The 23,352-nt window shown below is 42.1% G+C and overlaps 1 protein-coding gene across 1 annotated transcript in view; it reads right to left on the bottom strand.

Moving 5' to 3' along the window:
* Window positions 1-3,429: 3,429 nt before the first annotated feature.
* FAM20C (FAM20C golgi associated secretory pathway kinase) overlaps window positions 3,430-23,352 on the bottom strand; it is a 59,962-nt gene continuing 40,039 nt past the window's right edge. The window contains exons 4-10 of the mRNA XM_082311832.1: window positions 18,049-18,141; window positions 16,139-16,254; window positions 7,821-8,001; window positions 7,101-7,210; window positions 5,448-5,529; window positions 5,298-5,357; window positions 3,430-4,474 (exon numbers count right to left, since the gene is read on the bottom strand). Of these exons, the coding sequence (XP_082167958.1) occupies window positions 4,222-4,474; window positions 5,298-5,357; window positions 5,448-5,529; window positions 7,101-7,210; window positions 7,821-8,001; window positions 16,139-16,254; window positions 18,049-18,141 (895 nt within the window). The 3' untranslated portion in view covers window positions 3,430-4,221. The remainder of the gene's footprint in view (window positions 4,475-5,297; window positions 5,358-5,447; window positions 5,530-7,100; window positions 7,211-7,820; window positions 8,002-16,138; window positions 16,255-18,048; window positions 18,142-23,352) is intronic.

Raw genomic sequence — 23,352 nt, 5'->3', positions numbered from 1 at the left:
AAATTGACGCAGGGACAGTCTTCAAGCGGAGTTTGGATGCGTTAAGGGGATGATGCAGTTGCTGCAATAGAAGAGAGCAGGATATCCCTCTTGGCCCTTTAGGTACCAGGTACAGAACCACTAGCAGGAATCAGAACACCCTTTGGACACTTCTCCCTTTAATACCCACATAAGACCAGCTCATTTTCAGTTCAGTGCTCGAAGGCAACAGTCAGGCTGAAATCCCAGGTTCCCTCCTCCTACGCAACGCTTCTTGCTGTTGCTTACATTGCAATCTCCTTCAGGCTTGCAGCTTGTATATATACCACAGGCTCTCTCCGGTACTGCTGATCACAACAGTGATTCAAATAATGAGAGCATTTTTTTTTTTTTTTTAATTTGTGTGAATTTTCTTTGATGCTTAAATAACAGAAAAACAGCAAAACAAAATGAGGCGCTCATTTGAATTACTCGGGAGAATACAGTAAGCTGTTCTAGGCTGTCAGATACAGTTGTAATTAGGTGCTTTTAGAAGTATAATATCTATTTTTATCTGGTATTTATTGCACATGCTATATTTATTGTGCTGAGCATGTTATGCCCCTGATGATAGACTATTGCAGATTTCTTGGTACGTTATTGCCTAGGTGCTGTTGCTACACCCGTTTTTGAGATTTGGAGACAAATGAATTGGATTCTGACATTTATTTATCTTCTTAGAGCAAATCTTTTTGTCTGGTAGATATGTAGGACTCCTAAAGAGATGTTACACCGTGTCATGCTAATCCTCCTTAGTTCATGGATTACTGACCTAACGTACAACGACAGCCCTTTCAGAGCCACCATCTCGCACTGTGGTAATCTGCTGTCACACGCACGTGCTGAAGTGTGCAACCTCTGCACATCAAACCCACGGTGTCCTCCCTACAAGAACTCCCAAGAACAAGCCGGCCCCGCGCAAAGGCACCCTCAAATTGTACCTGCTGCTGAGATAGCTCAGAAAGCCCTCATTGCCTGTAGAAGGATGCATTTCACTCCAGAAGAGCAACACCCTGTCCCTAGAGGCTCTCAAAAACCCATGAGGTTTTCAGAAGAAATTCAAGCCAGCTGCTAGCTCTGTCTTGGGGCAATGCAGATGTACCCCAAAAGTAGAGGTTTGCCCCTCCCCAGGCTGTACAGAGCTATTCTCGAGGCTGCGTTAGCCCTAAGAGCTGAAAGGCAGAGCCACAAGTTCACTTCCCCGCTCCAGTTTCCTGTCTATCATGCCCACTCACCCCTGCCCACGTAGAAAAGAAATATCGGAACAAAGCAATAATTCTTTTCCCTTCCCAAACACCTAGAAAATTAGCATGAGTCAAAGCTCTAGCTACCTGGCAGCGTGAATGCAAACACACCAGAGCTTCCTGGTAGATACCAAGAAGCCACTGCACAGCTTGTTTAATTAATCAGCCCTTCCACTTCTTGAAATAACCCCCAGATCAATCCCATGTCCTCAGCTCCCCCAGCCACAGAAAGGGCCTGAACTTAGCTGTTGCCATTTATTGCCTGAGCACCCTGTGGTGTATTTAGGCTTGCACTGCTCAGGTGTCATTAATTCACCCCGACTTCTCAGAGAGCACAAAGGAAAGGAAACCTCTCCCAGCCTCTTAGCTAATATCTCCCTTCTTCCAAGATGCTCGCATGTCTCATCCCAAAGAAAAGCCTCCCCTTCAGCTTTTCTGTATGTCTAATTTAGGACTGGAAACAAGAGCAATTTTGATAGGTCTAGAAAGCTGTAGCACAGAGCTTTCAAGGGGAAGCATCAAAGTTCAGGAAAGGAAAGACACTGGAGACTCTACAGAGCTGGTTACAATATGGCAAGGATGAGTGACCTTTAGTTAATTATTCTGTAGAAACACTACTAATTCTGCTTATAGAAATACAGCATCGGGTTCATAACAGTAAGTTTATATTCCTGACAGCACCAGGCAGCCTTCTGCAGAGACCTTCAGCATGAACCACCCTGCCAGAAGCTCCTGACCTACAACCCAGCTTCTAAAGAACAAAGACCTTTGCTATATCTGCTCCTCTATGAGCCAAGAGGCTGCCAAGTGCTGCTTTCCAAAAGAAAACCAGGTTTGCAGACCCAGAGCCTCTGGCTGACCTGACCCCAGAAACAGAAAGCAGAGCTGTGCCAGGGAGGGTTTTTTATAGCTCCTGTCTGCTGTCCTGACACAATCTCATAGTGAGAAAAAGCTGCACCTGCAGGGAAACCACAGCCAGGCACTGAGGATAAAGCAAGGGTAATATCACTCATATCACCTTTTTACAATCCCATGCTTTGGGTTTTTTGGCTAATGGGGAGACAGAACTGCAGTGCAAGCACTGTGTTAGAGAACATCCTTGCTACCACAGGTCAGTCTTGGAAAGTGAAAAAAAGCCAAGGGGTAACAGAAATTTTACAAGTTCATGGACAGTTGTATAATCTGAGATGTTCTGTTGTCTTTGTATGCCATGTATGTGAGAGTCATGGGAATTTGAAATGGGCAGTAAAATAGTAAAAGACATATTTTTTTAGTGATAATATATCAACCTGAGAGGTGAATGAGACTATATAGCAGCTCTTTATCTCATTCATAGTCTTAATACGTTGAAATGCCTACATTTTAGTCTATCTGGCTACAAGCTCTTAAAGTATATGTTTATAAATCCCCGAGAAGAAAGATATAAAATGAAACAAATGACAGCTTTGAATTATAGTTGTGATGAATATTGTCATAATAAATTCACTCCTCACCCAAACGAGCGATGAGGGATTCCTTCTGTACCACACCATGTTTTCACAAGTCACATACAGTGACTCGTTCAATTTATAGATTGCTTTTAGCTGAAAGTCTACACACATATTACATGAACTCAGCTGTACATGATTCAAAATTATTTGGTTAGGAATATCATGTTTCTAGATAATTTAGGCTGAGATTTTCTGGGTTGTGCAAGGGCTTTTGTTACCCAAGTCAGAGGAGCTGATGTATCTAAATCCTCTGGGCAGTGTGTCAAGCCATAATCTTCTAGAGGTGTTCTCTACAGCTTGTTGCTACAGCTATAATTGCAAGCGGAAGGGATGCTGAAATGACAGTCAAAACAATGCTTTCATATGGAAGATTAGCCACTTTCAACACCATGGTCCTTATCAGAGTTGTAACGTATATTAATCACCAGTTCCCTACTTTAACTTGACTTGCTGTTGCTACAAAAGGGGACGGCAATTTAAACAACTACTTCTGGAACACTTGGCTATTGTGCACAGCTTTGCTCTGAAAGAGATTTCCAGTGAAAAATGAATCCATTTAGACATGATGGCTACACATTTTGCCATATCTTTATTGCACTTTTACCACGTTGCAAACAATTCCACAAAAATGCTGCAAAAGTAAGCCTAGAGCTGCTGAAAGCAGCTTTTTACTCATATATGTATATATTTACACAAAACTATCAAAAGCAAAGTTGAAAAGTAGCAGCTCAGCTATGATAGTCTAGAAAGATAAGAGCTGCCAGCTCCTTATGGACAAATAGTACAACTTGTCATTTTACATCACTTTGTAAAACCAACATTCAAGTATTCCTGTCAATGCACAATTAGTGACATTCCCTTCCGTTAACCATTGTATTTATTATTATTATAATAATTATTATTTTTTGCATTTTAAAGTTCATAATGCCTTAACCCTTTAAATGCTGAGTAGCTGGGAAGAAAAAGCATTCAATTTAAATAAGATACAGTGGATTAGAGCACTTAAAGGGTTAACACAAAATACTACGTGGACTGTCACCACAAATAAAGTGTGAGTCACAAAATTATGCCGTCCCTCTTAGTTAAATTTGGTAGGTAGGTCTGGGTTTTCATAGATATATCATATATAAATACAAAATATTAAGTAAAGGCCTCCTTTCTATACAAAAAGGACAGGAGGTGTTTTGCTACCAGACTGTTGTGTGTTAATGATCTCAGTATTTTCTGAATCTTTTCATAATCTCTCTTTAGGACCTAATGAAAAGCATCACATTAGACTTATTTTTCTTAGTGAACTGAGCCTTTTCAGAGTCTACACTTTACCTACTTTGGGAACAATTATATCTCATTTCTGAATTCACTGAATTCACAAAGTGGCATATACAGTCTTTTGCAAGACTTTTTGTTTTTTCCCCCCCCTCTTTGAATCTTCTTTACTTGGCTGGTAAAAACGTAGTCTTGTGATTTCACTACCTCTCGGTCGTAACAGTGTTAACATCAGTGTTAAAGTCATTTTCAACCACATTGTCATAACCATCCTTTTCTATACAGTCACTAACAGCCTTGAGGACAATCCGCAGCCGTCTGTCCATCGCCTCCAAGTGAGGCTGGTAGAGAATGGGAGCTATTTTATCTTTTAGTAAAGATTCCTTCATCAAGAGACTGAGTTTGTATTCCTCCTTGGCTAACAACTGTAATCGCAGATAGGTAGACTTCCTTATTCTAAGAGAAAAAGGAGAAAAAAAATGCAAATCAGTATTTTCATCACTATTGATCTTGACAGGGCTAAAAGGCTTATAGTCAGCATAGCGGTAACAGCATAAAAACGTTATTATGTGATCTGAAATGATGAGAAGCAGGCACTGTCACAGTCCTAATGAGCAGCTGGCATTGTCACCTGCCCAGTGATCTTTGGGAGCCCTTAAAGGTGGAGAGGTTTTGGAGCACAGCTCTACAGTCAAGTGCAGAGAGCCTTCATGTTCCTCGGCTGGGCAAGGCACCGACTGGATGTCGTGCAGCAGTCACGGGGTCACATCCATCTCGGCACCAACGTTCATGATGCACGTGGTATTGAGCTGGGGTGCGGGTGGTGGCAGCAGGGGCTCCCACTAGCTCACCCTGCAGGGATGCCCAGAGTCTCCGCAGATGCAGAGCTCACCCTGTGTCCCAGTCGCACAAAGCTGAAACTCTAAGTATCACCTGTCCTCTCTGAAAATCCTGGCCGTGGGCACTGTGGAAAGCCATTGTAAAGCACTTGAACAAGCTGGGGAAAGTTTTGCCACTTGACTTCAATGGGACATGTATTTTGTCTTAATAAAGCCTCTCTTAACAGCTCACAGCCACGCTCCTGCAAGGTCCTGATCTCAGCCAAGCACTTAACGCGTTAGTGCTAACGCTCAGGGCTAGCTTGGGTCAGGCTCACTGGGCAGGATCATAACATCTCCTCCTCTCCATGGTATGCGATAAAAGATTCACTTGAACATTTCAGTCCTATTAGCGGCAACAACTGTATAAAATGGGAAACAACTCCGGAGATGAAATGTACCTGCAGCACTGGTTTAAAGGCACCAATATGGAAAGTTCATCATGGGAATATTTTCCAAACCTGTTTAAAGATAAGAGCAAGAACATGATAAAGGCTGTTTTAAAGACTTTTTTCTTTTTCTTCCCCAGAAAGATTATTAAAGGTATTTACCCTCTTCCATTATCTAAGTGGATAATAAATGTTTCGTTTCCAAACTTTTCAAAGGTTTCATAGTGATGTCGATCCATGTTACCTATGGAATAAAGAGAAAAAAAGACCGTTCTCTCTCTGGCTTGCTGCTGAGCCTGCAGGTCAGGGCAATACAAAAGCTACGGTTCAGTGAGAAGCCAGCGCTCCCCAAACGTGATGGCTATGTAGGGCAGAGAAAGCAACAGGTCAACTGAGCTTATTTGCTTCTACTGTGGGAAGCCCAGAGTGTGTGGTACTGGAAGATGGGCAGTTATGCCTCTGCGAGCTTTTCAAGCTCTCTGTAGCTTTTATACTTAAGCTCTAGAGGACCGTCAGGAGACAAAACCAACCTTCCCACACTCCAGCAACCCCTCCTGGGGTGTGCCAAGGAAATCTCTCCCAGGTACGATGGCATCTCAGCTGCTCGGGGAGCCTGGTCATCTGTGAGGTAGCTATGTCCTAAGCCAGCAGAGCTTCACTGGCAAAAACAAGCCCTGCTGCTCCAGCCCTGGGTCAGTACGGCGTGCAAAGCAGCCATGGTATGCGTGCCAGGTGTGAGGCTTAGCTTAGGCAGGGGAAAATGCATCCTTCAAGCATGGATGTTAATCCATATGACTTTGCTAATACTGTGTTAAACTTTTTGAACCATGACCAAACATCCTGTTTTTCCTCTAATAAGAACTTTGTCCAAATTTCTGGCTGCCTGGAAAGCCAAAACGATATTATGACTCTGAACATATGGATCAGGATGCTACTGCAGTGGTACAGCTGAACAGCTCTCCTTGTGCACCCATGGCAGGCAGACGCATGATCTGATTTTTAAGGTCAATGTGCAGAGTACTGGTGCCAAGTTATGGATTTTGTCTTCATGGTGGGGGTCTTGAGCCACTTATAGATGCCACATATGGCTCCTGAGCTGTGATTTGGCCTCTCCTGCTGCACCCTATTGCAGAAATCTCAGTAGTGGCAATGGCAGAGGATATGTCCATGCTGGCATCTGTCCAAGGATCAAGTATGTATGTTGGCAGCTTGCAGGTATTTTAGCTGCAGCAGAACAGGTTTCACATGAGAATGTCTCAGTGTTAACCACTAAGTACGCTTGGAATAGGTCACTATTACCTGCTTGTTAATAATTATTTCATTCCAATCAGGTTACATAAACAGAAAAAAACTTCCTGATACATATCACAGTTGCCTTTGTGACACAGCAACACCTCTTTTTTTTTCCCCCCTCTGACAGTTTATAGAGCAAGCAGCAGTGAATACTACCTCAGGTTGAAAACGTGACAATAATGAACAGTCCTTGCATGTGCATCCAGGAGCCATACGTTACAATGGTAAAGCACCCACTAAAGCAAACTGTGAAGCCGTTAACTGTTGTGAAGGAGACTAGCTTGACCTGCATTCATCATCACTCTGCATTTCTGAACATCTTTGTTCCTTTAATCTGCACTGATGGGAATACATAACCATGTAAATCTGCATTTTCTCATAATCATCTAGAACGACACATACGGTAAATGCAGCTTCAACCATGCTTTAGCAAACTGCTGAGCTATGCAGAGCGGTGTAGAAAGAAATGGTTCTTATTCTAATTAAATGTTGCATTTAATTTTTGAAAGAGATGAAACATACCCATTAGGAAATCAAAAACTGTCATATCCATTATATCCAGAATTCTGGTCCCACTGTCATACGGGGGTGTTTGTTTAACCTCTTCACAATAATCTGGATCAACTTCCCATCTGGAAAAGCCAATATTTTGATATTTTATATGACATACGAAGCTTACTGAGTATTAAAAAAAAAATATTATTTTGCAAAGACCTAGGTGTATCATGTTCGATTGAGGGCAGGGTCAGGTAGAGGCAGCAAATTCTTCAGGCTGCTTCCAGTAATGCAGGCAACCGATAAAGATTGTGACTGATGAAAAAGGAAGAAAATCACAAGATTGAATACTATCTGGCTAATAGCTTCAAGATTTAGGAGACCAGCTGCACCATCAGTCATATGATGAAAATATCTGAGACTTGTTTAGGACTGCTGATAGCAGTGAATCTTTCTGCCTCTGACAGGACTTAGACAGGTCCCATTGCATCCTGTCAAAGCCACTGGAGGTATCTGTCCCACAAGGGAATTATGCCATTGAAGGTCCTTTCAGGTTCAGGACCATAAGCTGGAGCTCCTTGCAAGTGCAAGTACTCTGTCCCTTCCCAGGACCTGTACCCACTGAAGAAAAGCAGATGCTCTCCTAAGCCTCAATGCTTTAGATCAGGCAAGGGCAGTAACTGCACCACTGTTTTATTTCCGTATTGCCCTTTGCAGCTGGCGAACCCTTTGCTCACCACTACTCACTCTGCTTTCTTGCGCTTGTGGTAGGAACGTCTCCAAGGGTTTCTCCAGGTTTTCCTTTTAGCTAGAGACAAATCAGGTAGGAAAGCAGCCAGAGACCCTTCGATCTGATCTGGTTTTCCACACAGGGCATGCTCAGTTGAGCAGTAGTAGGAGCATTCCCCATAGAAGCAGATGTTGTTGGCTGGCAAATAAAGGAAAAGAGGTTTAAAACCTACCCTTAAATTAGTGTTTAAGAATTCATAAAAACACTGATGTATGTCAAGGAACATGAGCCGAAATAAATCTCAGACCCAAAACCCCATTACTGCACATAGTTTTCTTCCACTGAAACCACTAGAAAGACATTCATTTCCGTGGCTGGGATCACACCCTATGCTGAGCTCTCTGTGACTATTTCCAGTCTATTTATATTCCAAAACCACCTTTTTTTTAATCCTTTCCGTTCTCCTTTCCTTTTCCCAGACTGATACATCCTTTGGGATACACTTGTTACCCCAGGCTGGAACCCCAAATCCCACAGCTGAACAAGCGGCATGTGCCCCAAATTAAGTCACCTTTCAAAATCTTGGCTCATTTCTTTAAGAAAAGACAACAACATTTCATTCATTTACTTGCTGGGATGAGAAGAACTGGCAGTTTTACTAAGGAGAATTATTTACCATGAAGACTCACGTGGAGGTGTATGTGGAAGGTGGAACTAGCACAGATGTAACTCTGTCAGCACACATCCCAAACACAAATTTCTTCCTCCACACACTGCGTTACTCCAACAACCACAGAAAAAGAACCTGCAGCAGGTTTTGGAGTGTGTGTTGCCTTAAAACCTCCCCAAAGTTGCCCCCACATACTTCTGTACCAACAGGAACACCCACCTCTTTACAAGAACCCCCTTCCCACATGAATTCACTGGAGGTGGGAGAGAGCAGCTCATCCCCAAACCCCACCAACGTTGGGCTATGAACAAGAACAGGAGCACAACGCTGATCTTCTTGTCGGTGTGCTACAACACTTTTGGCATTGCTTTATGCACATAAAATGTCATTAGAGGAAGACTGTGCCCTTTCCTTATGGTAATGCATGAAGCTGAGAAGTTGCATTGCTTCCTAATTCCCCACAAGGCCTCTAAATTTAAATATTGCTTCTGAGCTACTCTCCCTTTGGGCAGGATCAGTATAAATAAGGCAGAAAGGGCTGGTGAATAGAGGGAGGTGCTTTTCTGTCTGCCACAGATGACCCCGTGGCTTGGATAGGTAAGCTGGTGGGTTTTCATTGCCACAATGCCCTGCAGCACACCACCCTGCACATTGGTATGACATCGCTCTGGTCCAGATTCAACCTACGGCCGGCAAAGCGCCTGGCGGAGATGGTACACTGCTGGTGGGTGACGCAAGGGAGACGATGAGTCAAGAGGACAGGCAGCAATACCGGCCTCAGTGCGACAGAGATAACAGGAGGGAGGAAGAAACAGGGCAAGGAGCTGTGATTGCAGAAGGAGGAGAAGGAGAATGTGGAAGAGCAATAAGGCCTCGTGATGTTTTTGATTGTATTAATTAACCGTGTTATCTAGGACCGACTGCTAACCATGGAATTACACCAAATAATTGGACTACAAGGCTGATGTGTACTACTTGACAGTTTGTCTCAGCTCTTCATTTCCAAGCCTCTATTGATGGTCATCAGATTTGTCCACTAAGTTGTGATTACTTTACTCTGGACACAGCCTATTTGAATCCCTCTGCTGTGACTGACTCACAAGGACCACCCATCTACCTATGCTTAGGAACAACTCCAACACGAACTGTATATTTACATTCACAGGATTGACTCATACCAGTTAAATATATCCTGACTCAGTCCAGAAATATTTACCCTGTGGTCAAAAACCTTGTTGACAGTTACTGAAAGAAAAGTACTTCAGGGAAGAGAAAATGAAGAACAGAAATTACAAAAGGAAGGAAGGGAGCACTCAGCATGTCTATACTTTTAATTTTGTAATTTAAAGTGTTTTACCATGCAGAATATCCTTTCTTAAAAATTATTTTAAAAGCTTTTTCTTACTTATAAAGCATACTTAGTCCCTTAACATTTTAATTAAAGGAACAGTAGTTTGAGACTTCCCATGAGCTAAGAAGTGACCATGTCCTTGGCCAATAAGCCACTCGACTTGGCTATTTCCTATTAACTCCAGCACAAGTCTTGGCACTGCTCATCACACAATATGCCTATTAACTTCTAAACATAAACCCCACTCATTTTTCCGTTTAAGCAACTCAGTAATATAACTCAAATCTCTGAGAGTGAAGTTTTGAAAACCTTTTTACAAATTGCATGAGAATAGAGCAATCACAGTTAGGGAAACTGGGGTTGGAAGGGACTCTGGAGGCCTCTGGTCCAAGCTACAGCTTCAGGACAGCTTCTCCAGGTTAAAAAAATCTGAAGCCCTCAGCTTCTCCTTGTATACCAGATGCACCAGCTCCTGGACCATCTCAGTGGCCCTCCTTCAGACTCACTCATCTCGTTAGTTGAAAATCAAGTGTAAAGTCAACATCTAGACAAACCCAACCTAACGCAAGCCCTGGGCGTGCTGCCCTGCAGTCTATAACCTCTCATGTTTTTTTTTCAAAAATGCTATCACAGCATGGACTTGGCATAGCTTTTGCAGGGCTAACACAGGTGCCTCAACTTTGCCTTTGATCATCCTGGCAAAACCAGGAGGGCTTCATGCCTCCCTGTGAACTTCTTCCATAATTCAGGATGAAAGTAAAGAGTTGTCCAAGCACCTGTAGGCAGCACTGCCAGCTGCAGACGGCCTGCAAACGGGAAGATCATACTGGGCCATTAGGAAGGTTGGAATATTCTCAGCCAATAAAAACTGGGGGAAAACATCTGTGATTTATACCCTTAAAAGAAATTTTTGCAGACAAAATATTTCAAGGGGTTCCAGGCTGCCACAAGGGATGATTTACAAGAAATCACATACAGATGCTGCTTTGCTGCTTGCTGCAGGCTAGTACAGAAGAGTTAGGAGATATAAAGAGATCTCATGTTTTCCGGGTGCCTGCTGCCTCAGTGGGAAGGTAGAGTTCTCCCCTGCACTGCAGCGAGGGTTTATGTTTCCACCGATTTGAAGCTGCAGTGGGGCTTGTGCTTCAATTCAGCTGTGTCAGCATCACCCGCTCATCTGTGGAGGGAGGGAACCCACGCAGATTTATCTTGATCGCCTGAGACAATTTATCTTCCAGGGTTTCTATGACCTGACTTCCACCTGGCAGCAGGAAGCCGAAGCTTGGTTATCTGCTGCCGTAACCATTTTGTAAAGAGCAAAAGGCCCAGCAATGCCCCTCCCGCGCTATCACAGCCTCTGCTGCTCACTATGTAAATCTGACCTTTCAAAAACGGAATTATATTAAACACAGCATTTTGCACAGTGGGAAGATAAATACTGTGTTTAATAGTTTGCTTCTGAATTTAACTTTGGGAACAATGAAACCCTGCTCCATATTGTCAATGAAAGCAACTGGGACTAATCATTTGACAGTAATCACACATTCGTATCCAGATAAATCTTCAGGAAAGCTTGGGGGCTATGGCAGCGATGGCATTCACTGCTGCAGAGTGACACAGCTAGCACATGTGCTGCCTGCACCACGCCAGGCCGTTCATCCCCGCTCCTGCTGGGCTCTTCCAGGTATTGATTTTCCCACAGAACCCCCATCACCTGCAACGGGAGTCCAGTCCTCCCAGCAATGGTAGGATGCATCCTGCCATTAAGACAGCAAACTTGCAGTAAAACCACAAGTGTGTTTCTTGGTGAGAAGTTACTTTCAATGGCAAAGCTTTTTCTGCCAGCTGTTATTCTCCCTGTAGGCTCAGACCTGTGATGCTTACTCTCCATGGCTCCTGTCCGATTTCTGGGGGTAGTGGAGGTTAAGGGATGCTGTATCTCAAGTTAGTATTAAAGAAATTAACTGCTTTGATTGATACAGAATAGACATCTTGATATGTCTACCCTAGTTCTTATATACAGGCAGTGAGATGAAGCAGCCTGAATTATCTGGGGAAACATTCATTTTTCAGGTTTCTTAAAAACGTAGAAAAAAAAGAGGTACCAAATATAGAAAGCCACAGTTCTCATTTAAGACTTCAAGGTGCAGTAGCAAGCCTCTTTGAAATCTAAGTAGGTGACCCACATTCTGCACAGCAGGCTGAGGGTGAAATTCCAGCTAGAGACACAAGCCCAGCACTTTGCTGGCAATCCTATACCAAGAGCAGGGTTTGGCTTTTCGAAGGCAAAAGGCAGAGGGAAAGGGGAGATGAGGTCTAACTGGAGTGTGGTCCTTCTCCTCCCATTAAAACTGCCCAGCCCATACATTCCTCTCTCATACAATACAGGTGTTTCTGTACAGACCCCTGTCCCTAAGTACATCTGCAAAAGAAGCGACCGCCAGGAATTTGTGCTCCTGCAGAGTGGGTAGAAATGGAAACAGCAGCAGTGCTGGCAAATCAGAAAGGGAGGGATGTTTACACATGCTGAAATGTTCAAATGCTGGGAATTTGCAACATGCAAACTTCTTCTCCATTAAAAAACAAAATTGTTTCCCCAAAGCACTACAGAGGCAAGAAAATCCCGAGTAGTGTTGCAAATGTCTGATTTTCATTATCTGAGGATGAATGGATACAATTCGTAATGAAATCCATGCAAAAATCATGGTCTGGTGATCGAAACTCCCAACTAATTACAACAATTAAGAACCAGAGTGTCTGTGTACTCATCTGCATGTTTTCTGTGTGTCATCCTGATAGCTGAACAATAATTCTGCTCAGGAAGAAAAGGAACAAGTGGAGATACCTTAAAGCAAATTGCTTGGCAGAGCAATTCTTTTATTGAGATTTGCATGACTGTTAATAGAGGACATTTAGCAAGCCTGCGGAACTGGAGTACTGGAAAGAACCCTGAATATTTACTAAAGCAATGCATGAAAAGATCTTTCTTTTACCTGCTCAAAATAATAGCTAATTCAGAATTACTATTGTTTGCTGACAAGGGAAAAAAAAATCCATAATCCCTTGGAATTGGTTAATATGAACAAAAACATAGTGCTTACTAGCTGTGTAACATTGATTTCTTTAAGCTGCTGCCTCAATTACTTCCAAAATGAAGGCTGACATCATTAATGTCTCTTTTTTCCTAGCAAATTACCATTCATTTGTAAGAGTAGCAGGGCTACTGCAGTCTGCCCTACTGCCAAGGATGTAAAATTAATTTAAATAAATACTGACCTAATTCCATTTCTCATGTTTAGTCCAAACTGCCTGAAAGTGCACTTTTCTGCAATCTTCTTTCTCTCTGAATGCAGCCTAATGCATTGACTGACCTGTCTGCTCGCAGCCATTTCCACTTTCCAGTGGAAGAAGGGATGCCGCTCTGCAGCGTGCTCTGAAGCTGCAACTGCCTGCAGCTTCCTGGCAGCAGGAGACCCTGATTTCCATGCCTGATGGGACAAGTGAGATGGCCCAGGTGTGGAAATGCAGTGAGTTTTCTTCATTCAACACATCCCTGCACCGTTCCAGGGAACTATATGGTGTATTAATGAGCATCATCAGTATTCACCCTCTGAGGGTTTCCACTGCAAACAGTGGTCTCCCAGCCCGAGGGGAAGAGGTTCATATAAAATCAATTACATTTAGTGCTCATTTAATTTTAAGAGATGGATATGGGTGCATGGAGAGAGATACATTGCCAGCAGACACAATGTGTCCCCATGACCATTAATTGTCACTGAGCGCTGCTGGGGATGGAGATGCAGAGACACAGCCACCTGAAAGGGAGTCCCAGAGGGGCCTCGATAGCTTAATGTGGGTGCACAGACTGATTCTTGCAAGTATCTACATGTCACACCACAATTTCTCAGCTTTGTAATCAGTTCTCCCTCAAAACCAACTGAATTTTCTGCCCCTCATCTGCCAGAGGGCACAAGTCAACCTCTTCCAGTCTTCCCCAGGGTTCCGGTCCCTCTCCTTCCTCACCTCTCCAGGCCATGGGGCTCATCCCAGAACCCTCCTCTTTTCCCTTTTCTGCCCTCAATCTGCTGCTTGAGCTGCCTGCTATGTTTGTGAATTTGTTTCTAAATGCTTAATTTAGGACCTTTATTACTTTTTCATTAAGCATTAATTAATGCCTGCCTTTTAAGGTCAGTTTGAAATACAAGACGGAGGTTGGGCATATGTTAATGAGAATCTGACTAATTAAACTGGGGACTTGTAGGGAAGAACTCTGACAAGTAACCAACATGGTTTAAGCAAAGTATATTGATTTATGAAATGTAAAATTGAAAGAAAAATTAATTGCTTAAGCATTTTATTCTCCAGAAAAGCCTGGTTCATAGTTAATCAAATATTTTAATTGAATTTATCTGAGGCCTCTAAATAAATTTGAATAAAGGATTATGCTTGGATCATCCCTTGGATGACTGGAATTTCATAATGACAAGATCAAAATCTTCATCCGAACTGGCAGCCTTAACTCTGCATTGCCATGCTCTGGCTGCTGTAAGCTGCTCAGTACCTGAGTACAGTTTTGTAATTCTCAGAAATCACTCAAGTTCACCCTTAAGCCTTGATATATAACCTGGAAAGACTAAAAAGCAAGCAAACCTACTAATCCATGTCTTACTTGCTAACACGGGAATAAAATGGCTTATATTTCAAACGAGCCAAAGTACCTTGTGCACATAAACAGTCACAAATTTTTTGCCATCTTTTGTGTGTGATTGCCTACCAAAAAAAAAAAAAAATCAAGCAAAAAAAAATGTAGAGAGACAGAGAGGGAGAGAAAGTGACTGATACACAAGTGCCTAGCACACAGAAATGTCTGCACATCAGGTTTGGCGAACACTGTCACCATGTACTGTCGCCATGTACTGTCACCACTGTCATGACGACTGTACATGTAAAATTGGAGCGCTCATAACACAGGGTAAGACGAAACCTTTTGTAATTATGTAATGTATTTTACAAGTGAAGCTACTGCAATAAACAACTGTCTGCTCAACTGTGTGTCCTGCAGAGCTGAACGTAAATTTTAAGCTAAAAATAACAGCCATAATAATGACTTTATTGGTGATCACAAAAGTGTGATGAACATTTTAAGAGAGAAAGCTCTGCAATGACAGGGCTCTGGTTTCCAGCGAACAGCAATAAATTACAGTTACATCAGGAAAAACTGTAATTAAGTCTTCGGATCTTGACTTTAGGGATCTAGGATAAACAGCTTCTGGCCAATCACACTCAGAGCAAGGGAGAGATCTCCAGAGATTTCTGCTCCAGATTGCCTGTTACACAAGTCACAGCCTGAGTTCAGCAAAGCACATTTGCACGCAGCTGAAATAATATGAGTTAAGCTTACTGGAACATAGCTACATGCTTTAAATTGAGTACTTCCCTATATATTATTTCTCTAAGAACATACTTAAGCATGTATTTTTGTGCCTTAACTCAGAGCCTTAACTTCTCCATGCCAGCATCCCAGATGCTAAACAGAGATGATACCACTTTCTCCCACCCTTTGCTCATCTTTACGTATTCTAGATGTATATTTTGGTGAGCAGGGCATGGTTTTACCCTGTGTTTGTAAAATTCCCACCCTGTGGAGCTCCATCCTTGGCTGGGGCCACCAGATGTTGTGAAAGAGTGAAGAGTAATAGAAATAGAGAGTCATATTGGTTCCTGGGGTCAGCCCTCAAAGCAAGAATGAGGACTGGGAGCAATTCAGGTCACTTCTACTCTGGCATCTACCAGTGGAGAATTTGAGCTGGAAGCAGGATATGTTACACATCTACTTGCTTGATTTTTTTCAAACTCCTGCTGTAACAAAAACTGAGGTTCATGACTCTGAGAAAATTAGGCTTTGGTCCTCCAGTCAAAACTGAGAAATAAATGCATCTGAGCAACAGAAGTGACAGATCACATTGCAGTAGGAAAAAAAGTCTCAATAACTAATGGGCTAAGTAATAACACTTTGGGTAAACTGAGAGCAACAGAAGAAATTGCTTTAGAATTTACTCTACATAAAACATTGTTGAATACATTGCATTTGTGAACATAAAAGCCTGTCTCTGTGGATAATTTGTCAAGAGGAAAAGGCTCAATTCAAAACAATAAAGTCTTCTTTGTAGGCTATGCCTCCACATTTATTTTTATTCAAAGGTCTAGAAGACAGTTCTATTAGAAATAGCTTAGCAATTAAGCAATCTACACATCGTTCCCTTAAGTACGTGTTCGGTGGGATAGAAAGAATATAGTGTTATTTCCAAGACTACCTGGTGAGATGAAAAACGTTCTCCACAGTTTCTTGTCACGAGTAACATCTCGTATTTCTCTTGTCATGTTAACCAGTCTACCTGCAACTGGTGGCACGCGACGGAAATCCAGGATCCTGGAAGAGAAAGAAAAGAGATAGTTTATGTAAAGAATTAAAATATAATGATAGTGATAGGTTTTAGGAAGGTTCATTACACTCTGAAGGCACATGTATCTGTGGTCTTTAAGGAGTAAAAAGCCCATCAACTTTAAACTGGATAATCCTTTGTATAATATATTACAAAATACGGCCTGAATATGATCAGCTCTGACTTGCCTACATAGTATGGAGCAGACGCAAAATACAGAAGACTATGGGGACACATTGTTCTATGACAAAAATCAAGAATTCCAGAAATAAGAGACAGCAGAAACTTATTTTTGACTTTGTGCTACTTCAGGATTGTTATAACATGCATTTTGCTCACCAATTTTTTAAGTGACTTGAGGAATGGGATTTCAGCCTCTTTCTTACATAAACACCATCTAATAGATCTAAAAACTAGCATTTTTTTTCCTGACAGTCTTAGTATTGTTTGATTTATTTGCTTCTGCTCCTCTCTGTTTTAATACCCTTACACCAACCTAAACAATCTCCCTGAGACTAAAAATTTTCCCATGGGCAAAGACTGGCTGAAGAGCCTTTCTCTACCCCAAACTCCCCCACCTTAGTAGATCACTAAAAACTCTTTACGAAGCATTGCTATTAGATACAGTAAAAGAGCAAAGTCCCCATACAAAGCCTCCCCATAAGTGGGATTTTTATGTCCACTGTCTGCTGGTAAGATTTTCTACATTGGCTAGTGTCTGCTTTTTCTGCTCAGTGTGTGGATATTTAACATACCTCCTTGCAGGAACTCCATTAATGTTTTTTCCTACAGCACCATCTGCTTAAAATGGCAATATAAAATATAAAGCAGAAGGGATCAACACCAAGGTTAACAACAATAAAATATAGAAGATCCTTGAAGGATCTGACCAGGATGGCTCTTAATGGCAAATCTACCCTGTACCACCCACTGATAGGTTCCCTCATCCTAACCATCAACCCAGAAGGCAGCCATATTACACATACCCCCAAATAATTTGTGGCCACAAAGCTTCAAGCTTTTGAAGGATGTTTCTTGGCACTTCAGGGTGTGAAAGATGTTTCAGTTCTAACTCAGCCTGTGAAATGCCATGGTTTCTAGCCAGACTGTTAATAGCTCCTCACTAATTATTAACTCCTGCTCCTAATCTGGGCAGGCTGAAGGGCTGCAGTCCATTCCAAGCCTTGGAGTATCCACCACACCCTGCACTAACTCTGTGTGCGGGAATATTTTCAGCTAACAGGAGCATGGGATGATCATCAGCGTCCTCTCCTTCCTACTAACTTGTGGCCTAAATATGCTCCTGATATGGGACGGCCCCAGCTTTTTGCTGTGAAACCAGAACTCCCTCCCCATCTCAATTATTCCTCCCTGAATACTTGCACAATTCCTCATGTCTTGCTCGGATTTGCATGCCCTGGAGCTAATTGGGATGAGCCAGACTCCCATCACACTTATGCTACATATTCCCCGGGAGATGGGTCTTCTCCATATGCACTTCAAGATCACAGGGGAAATTCATTTCTCGGCTTCTCTTCAGTATCATTTCTCTTTCTTTTTGAGAATTACTTATTGCCAGGTTTCTTATTCCCAGAGCAAGTTGCATTTCCTAATTATTAATCTACCCTTTCATCATCTGCCATTTCATTTATTCATGGTGCTTGCCCACCTTTGTTCCATTTTCCCTTTTTTTAAAAGTAATTCAGTTACCCGGCTGGCCAAGTGCAGAAACTTATCACAATATTTCTACTTTTCTTTTAATGCAAATCTGTTTTACTTGCCTGTCCAAATGAAATGCCGCTATTTCTGCATTATGTCTTTCATAGTCTGAGAAATAAAAAAAGTCAGGTGGCGTTTCTTGTTCTCTGGTTTGTCTGCAAAGAAAAACAAGGAAAGTGTTTTAATGAAGGGTTAGCATTTCTAAGGAGCAGTACTCAGTCATCAGCATGCTATTCAGGAGTTCAGTATTATTTGCTTAATGGAAGGCCTTTAAATACTTCATGTGTGCATTATTTGCCATGTAGCCTTCATTTTGTCTTCTTTTTTAAATTACTCTAACAAAAAATAGGAATTCAAGAGTTGTGCATACAGGCTGCTGTCACAAAGCTATTCCACTCAAGACTCTTGCTCTATTTAACCCGATCTGTTTTATCACTCTCAAACATTTCATTAGTGATAGTGGTGAAGACAATGTTATTTCATTAAATTATCATTAACTGTAATTATGAAATTTCCAAAAGTAATAACATTTTTCTTTCATCTTTGGCAGTCATGCAGTTCCTATCTAAAACACGACTCTCCCTTTGTATTACTTAGAGCCAAAAGTGACATGTTTTTCTCATTTCAGAAGAAATGGGATCATTGCAGTTTGACGGCCACGACAAGTCACGTTTCAAAGAACATTAACAAGACCGTGCTCCAGAGAGGATGCAGAATTTGTTGTTTCTTCAGCTTGAGAACCAATAAAAAATGTCATTCTGATGGAAATAGAAAGGCTAAAGCTTCAACACCAAGCTCCATGGAAAACAGAAAGCTCTATATAACGGAGGAGCAAATCTCTCTCTCGCTTTAGGCAATTTCCAGTCCTGATGGCTTTTGGATGGAGCACAACTCAGGCAGTTGACCTGTACAATGTCTGGGCCCCACCTCAAACTGCATCATGGCCTATTTTGAAGATTTAAATGGGCAATAAGCACTGCAAAGCTGTTCTGCAGAGCATCTGCAAGGGAGGACGGTTCCCCAGAACAGAAAAACAAAGCTCTTTCTCATTCCCTGCTGTCACAGGTGGCCAGCTGACAGCTCATGCATCACCCATGCTACACATTGGCAATTAAAATACAGCTTCTACACCGGGACCTTGTCACGTGAAAGGCTTTGGGGTGGTGTAGGTGCAGAGCTCAAACCTCCAGAGAATTGGCAGCAAGTCCTAATTACGGGACTTGTTGGGAATCCAAAGCTGTGTCCACCTATACTCATTCCCACAAAGACCACCATGACTATCGGGACTGGTATATGCCTATGAGCCCTCCCATATCCGTCTTGCTGAAGAAACCAAATGAGTCTCGTGGTTTTCAGCTATATGAAGATTTTGCTGTGCAACCAGCAGGGTCTGAAAGGCTGATATCCTTTCTCAGACATTCTTCTTTATATTAACATCTTGGCAAGGAACTCTTATCTTGCCCTAAATGATGAACAATTGCCATCATAGAGGCAACATCAAGATATTTGACTTGTGTCCAGTATAACTCAAGGTCGGAGGGTCCTCCAACACCCCAGTGATGCTCTGGCGAAAACAGCACTGATCACTGTAATAGTAGTGGTCATGGAGGCGGCCAGCACTTGGCATAAGTCCTGCTAGGGTGCTGCTGTGGCTGCCAAGGGTTCACAAGGAGACAAGCTAAAAGTGAGCCTGGCATAAAATGAAAAATAGTATTTTGCTTTGTCTCCACAATAAATGCAAAAGGAGCAGAAGCACATCCACAAAGAGGAATACGGGAGAGCCAGAAACCTGTGGTATGTCACACAATACACCATGAAATCAAGACAAGAGCTAGGAGAGCTGCAACCTCATTGTGCATATTCCCCTCAAAAACAAAGAAATGAGTTCTGACCATGAATTCAAAGGAAAAGATTAACATATTTCTGCTGGGCAGAAAATTACACATTTGTACATAACTTTCCCTCCCCTCCAGATTTTAAAATACTCTATTTCTTCAACAAATCAAAGAGAGAAAGATTCATCCCAAGCTTTTGCAAACTCTACACATATCAGCACAGCTGATAAGTTGCAGAAAATATTACTAATTAGCTAATCAATGCCATCTGCTTTTTATCTCCTGAAGACTTTAAACAAATCATGGCTGTTCCTTTACAAGAAAATCTTGCTCCAGAAAATCAGACTTAAATAAAGGGTAGATCTCAATCTTGCAAGCACAGCTAGACCCACAGCCTGGCTCCTTTGTGTTGCCTGCTTGACACGCCGGGCAGCCAGTACATCACCGCTGGGATAGTCCGGTCTCTCTAATTTCACTTTTCTATTTGCTCCCTGCCACCCCTGGCAATGGCTGGGGATATTATTCATTTGGGAGTAAGTATAGCTGTCCTGCAGGCTTAGACTTGTTTGTACATATTTCTCTCCTGTCATAATGTATTACTAAGTGGTAGTGCACCCTCTTCAAAAATCATGAACTTGGTTGTCCTAAAACCTTCAAAAATGGACACCAAATCCACAGTGCAATCTAGACAATGGAAATATTGCTATTTTTTAAACCTGACTATACCATGAAATAAACTCCCAAGTTTCTTTGGTGCTTCAGGTGCTTCCCTCTACTTATCCACAAAAAAAACACCCTCCAGCCACAGTCCCCATGGTCCATGCCCATGTCAAACATTTATGGCTCCCACTTTCCTGTCTCTTGGAAATACTAGGTTATTCTGAACGTAGACTGGAAGGAGTATTTATCAAATCCTCAATCTGCTTTACATGCCTTATGTTCTTTTGCAAAGCTCTGCAGAACTAAGATGTGAAACTCTCTCCTGAAATAACCTGGAAAAATCCTTTCTGTTGACTTATTCCAATATACCATAGAGAGAACTGGAACCTTGTTCTTTGTATCTGACTTCAGCTGGCAAGAGTTTTATTTAAACATACATTTATCGTTAATTTGATGTCTGCAGCAGCACCTCAAGAGATTCGTTGGTAGTTCCTTAGCCACAGTAAGCTGCCATACCACCAGCAAAAGCTAACACGTCTGATGATCATAGCCTAAGGTACACAACTGAATTTAAAAAGCCACATGACCCTCAAAAGGCTTTGAATCAATGGAATCAATGGACTATTATGAGAATGGCTTTAACAGTGTTAAAAGGGCACCTACACAGTAATCTGTATCTTTTACTTTATCCAAATGTATTTATACATGATTTTATCTTATCCACATTAGAAAACTTGCTATTTTTTAGTGTGCACAATCTAATCAATGCATTGCCTGGTTTGGTGCTAATTCTTCCAATGATCTATTCTGACATATATGTATAGAGATGCAGAAGATCAAACTGCTCTCAGCAACACAGGCATACAGTCAGCAAGTCCTACCAGTTACTCCGGCTTTAGATCATGGTAACTGGCCCTCAGTCTCTAAGTGACAGGCTGGGAAAGGGGCATGCACTCTGAGTCCCTTCCAGGTCAAGTAAAGTACCTTATAAAACAACACTGGAACCGATCCATCCCACAGCATGTTTTAAATCAGAATTGTGTTTTAAAGGGGAAAAAAACCCCAACCCTCCAGTTATTTTGGTTTTATTACCTGATGGCTATTGAAGGTTATCTTCTAATAAAATGATACACATAATGAGATATTTGAGCAAACAGACCAATATGCTGAACCCTCTGCAGAAGTGTACGCTTCTGAGGGACAATAAATTAAAGCAATGGTCAGAGCTCCTCAGTGCCAGCAGTAACATCTCACAACATGCAGGACACAGGTTCTGCACAGGTTGCAGACAGTGGAAGAGGATTTCTGGCAGCGGCTCTTATTTTGCAAACAGTTGGAATCTGGTGATCCTCTCTTTGGAGAAGGATTTGGCAGATATTTATAACAGCAGGCTGGGAAGCTCTGGAGGAGAGACAGATGGAGGTCTGTTGATACTGCACACAGTTAAAAATTACACAGTGGCAACAGACCAACTACAGCATGAGGAAAAGACAAATCAGCATGGTAATACTAGTAAAGGAGAAATAAGAACTAAGGGGAAATCAAAGCCCATGAAAATTTCCCCACCATGGCACAACTCAGAGAAAACACAGGAAGTAAAGAATGATTTTAAACACAACAGGGACATGTTTGCATTGACACAAGATGAGATGCAACTGTGATCTGATCTTGTGGCTAGAAGAGCAAGTCATGCTTACAAATAGACGAAAGAAAGCTACTCTGATAAATGAACAGTCATGAATAAATCTGGTGAGTTAGCGCCATTCTAGCTATGGTTGGCACCTGTTTTGGTGTTCAGTAGCATTTGGGTAAACCAATATAGTGATTTGCATGCAGAAATAATTGCAAAGCCTCAAGATTTTCTTAAATGTTTCAGTAAACATTTTTTGGCCAATTACTTGGTCCCCAAACCCCAACACTAATAATTTCTTGTTTGTTTTTTTTTTTTTTCCCTGCCATTGATGAACCTCATCACCACAGTGAGACTGCAGGCTCTGCAGACTCTCTGGCATTTCAGAAAATGCCGTTATAGAAACTAAACCTGTAACACGGAAATCTATATTTAGTTTCCAGAATCACTTGCATACACCTGCCTAAATTACCAGGATTAATACCCACCAGGGCCATGTATTACTCGAAAGAATCCTGCCTCGATGCCAGATTTCCTCTGCTCTGGAGGGGTCCTATTATATGTACAGCAGCCAGAAAGCTAGAAAATAGGGCAAACAGCCCGTTCTGAGTCAAGTGTTATCCTGACAGACACATGCTGTCTTCCTATGCTGCAGTCCAGAGACATTTCAGAGACACCTTTTGTGTCAAACCCGCGTACCTTAACTAATGAAAGGACATGCCGCTGATTTGAAAACAGCTCCTTTTAAATAGGTTGCACTCCTGTTCTGACACATAATCAGGGGAATCAACCACAGGGATTAGGGATGATTATGGATCACAACAATGAGCTTTGCTGCAGCGGGGAGCGGGTTTGCTTGGGTTAGACCATTTTGCAGATGGAGAACCTGACCCTCTCCGGCCAGGGAAATTCAGCAACAGCAAAATCACTAAGAGACGTAACAGCCCAACGAGGCATGGTAATTGCATTGGCAGGGACATGACTAACATTGATAAGAGAGTAATTTGGCTATCGGAACAGATAACTGGAGATTATCTGCGTCAACCCACAGCTATAGGTCGATATTCTTCTTTGGAAAGCAGCTTTCCTCTCTTCCTGTGGAGTATTTAAGGTGTTTAAATACTTGTCCTGGAGCCAAGTTGCAGGCTCAACAGTCAATACACAGTGTTACCTAAATGATAAAATATAGTTAATACAAGACTAAAAGGCTGCCACTCAGCAGTTTGCTGCTGTTTCAATTA

This window comes from Platalea leucorodia (assembly GCF_965183815.1).
Source record: "Platalea leucorodia genome assembly, chromosome: 5".
Classification (NCBI taxonomy): Eukaryota; Metazoa; Chordata; class Aves; order Pelecaniformes; family Threskiornithidae; genus Platalea; species Platalea leucorodia.
This window is presented reverse-complemented; position numbering and strand designations above follow the sequence as displayed.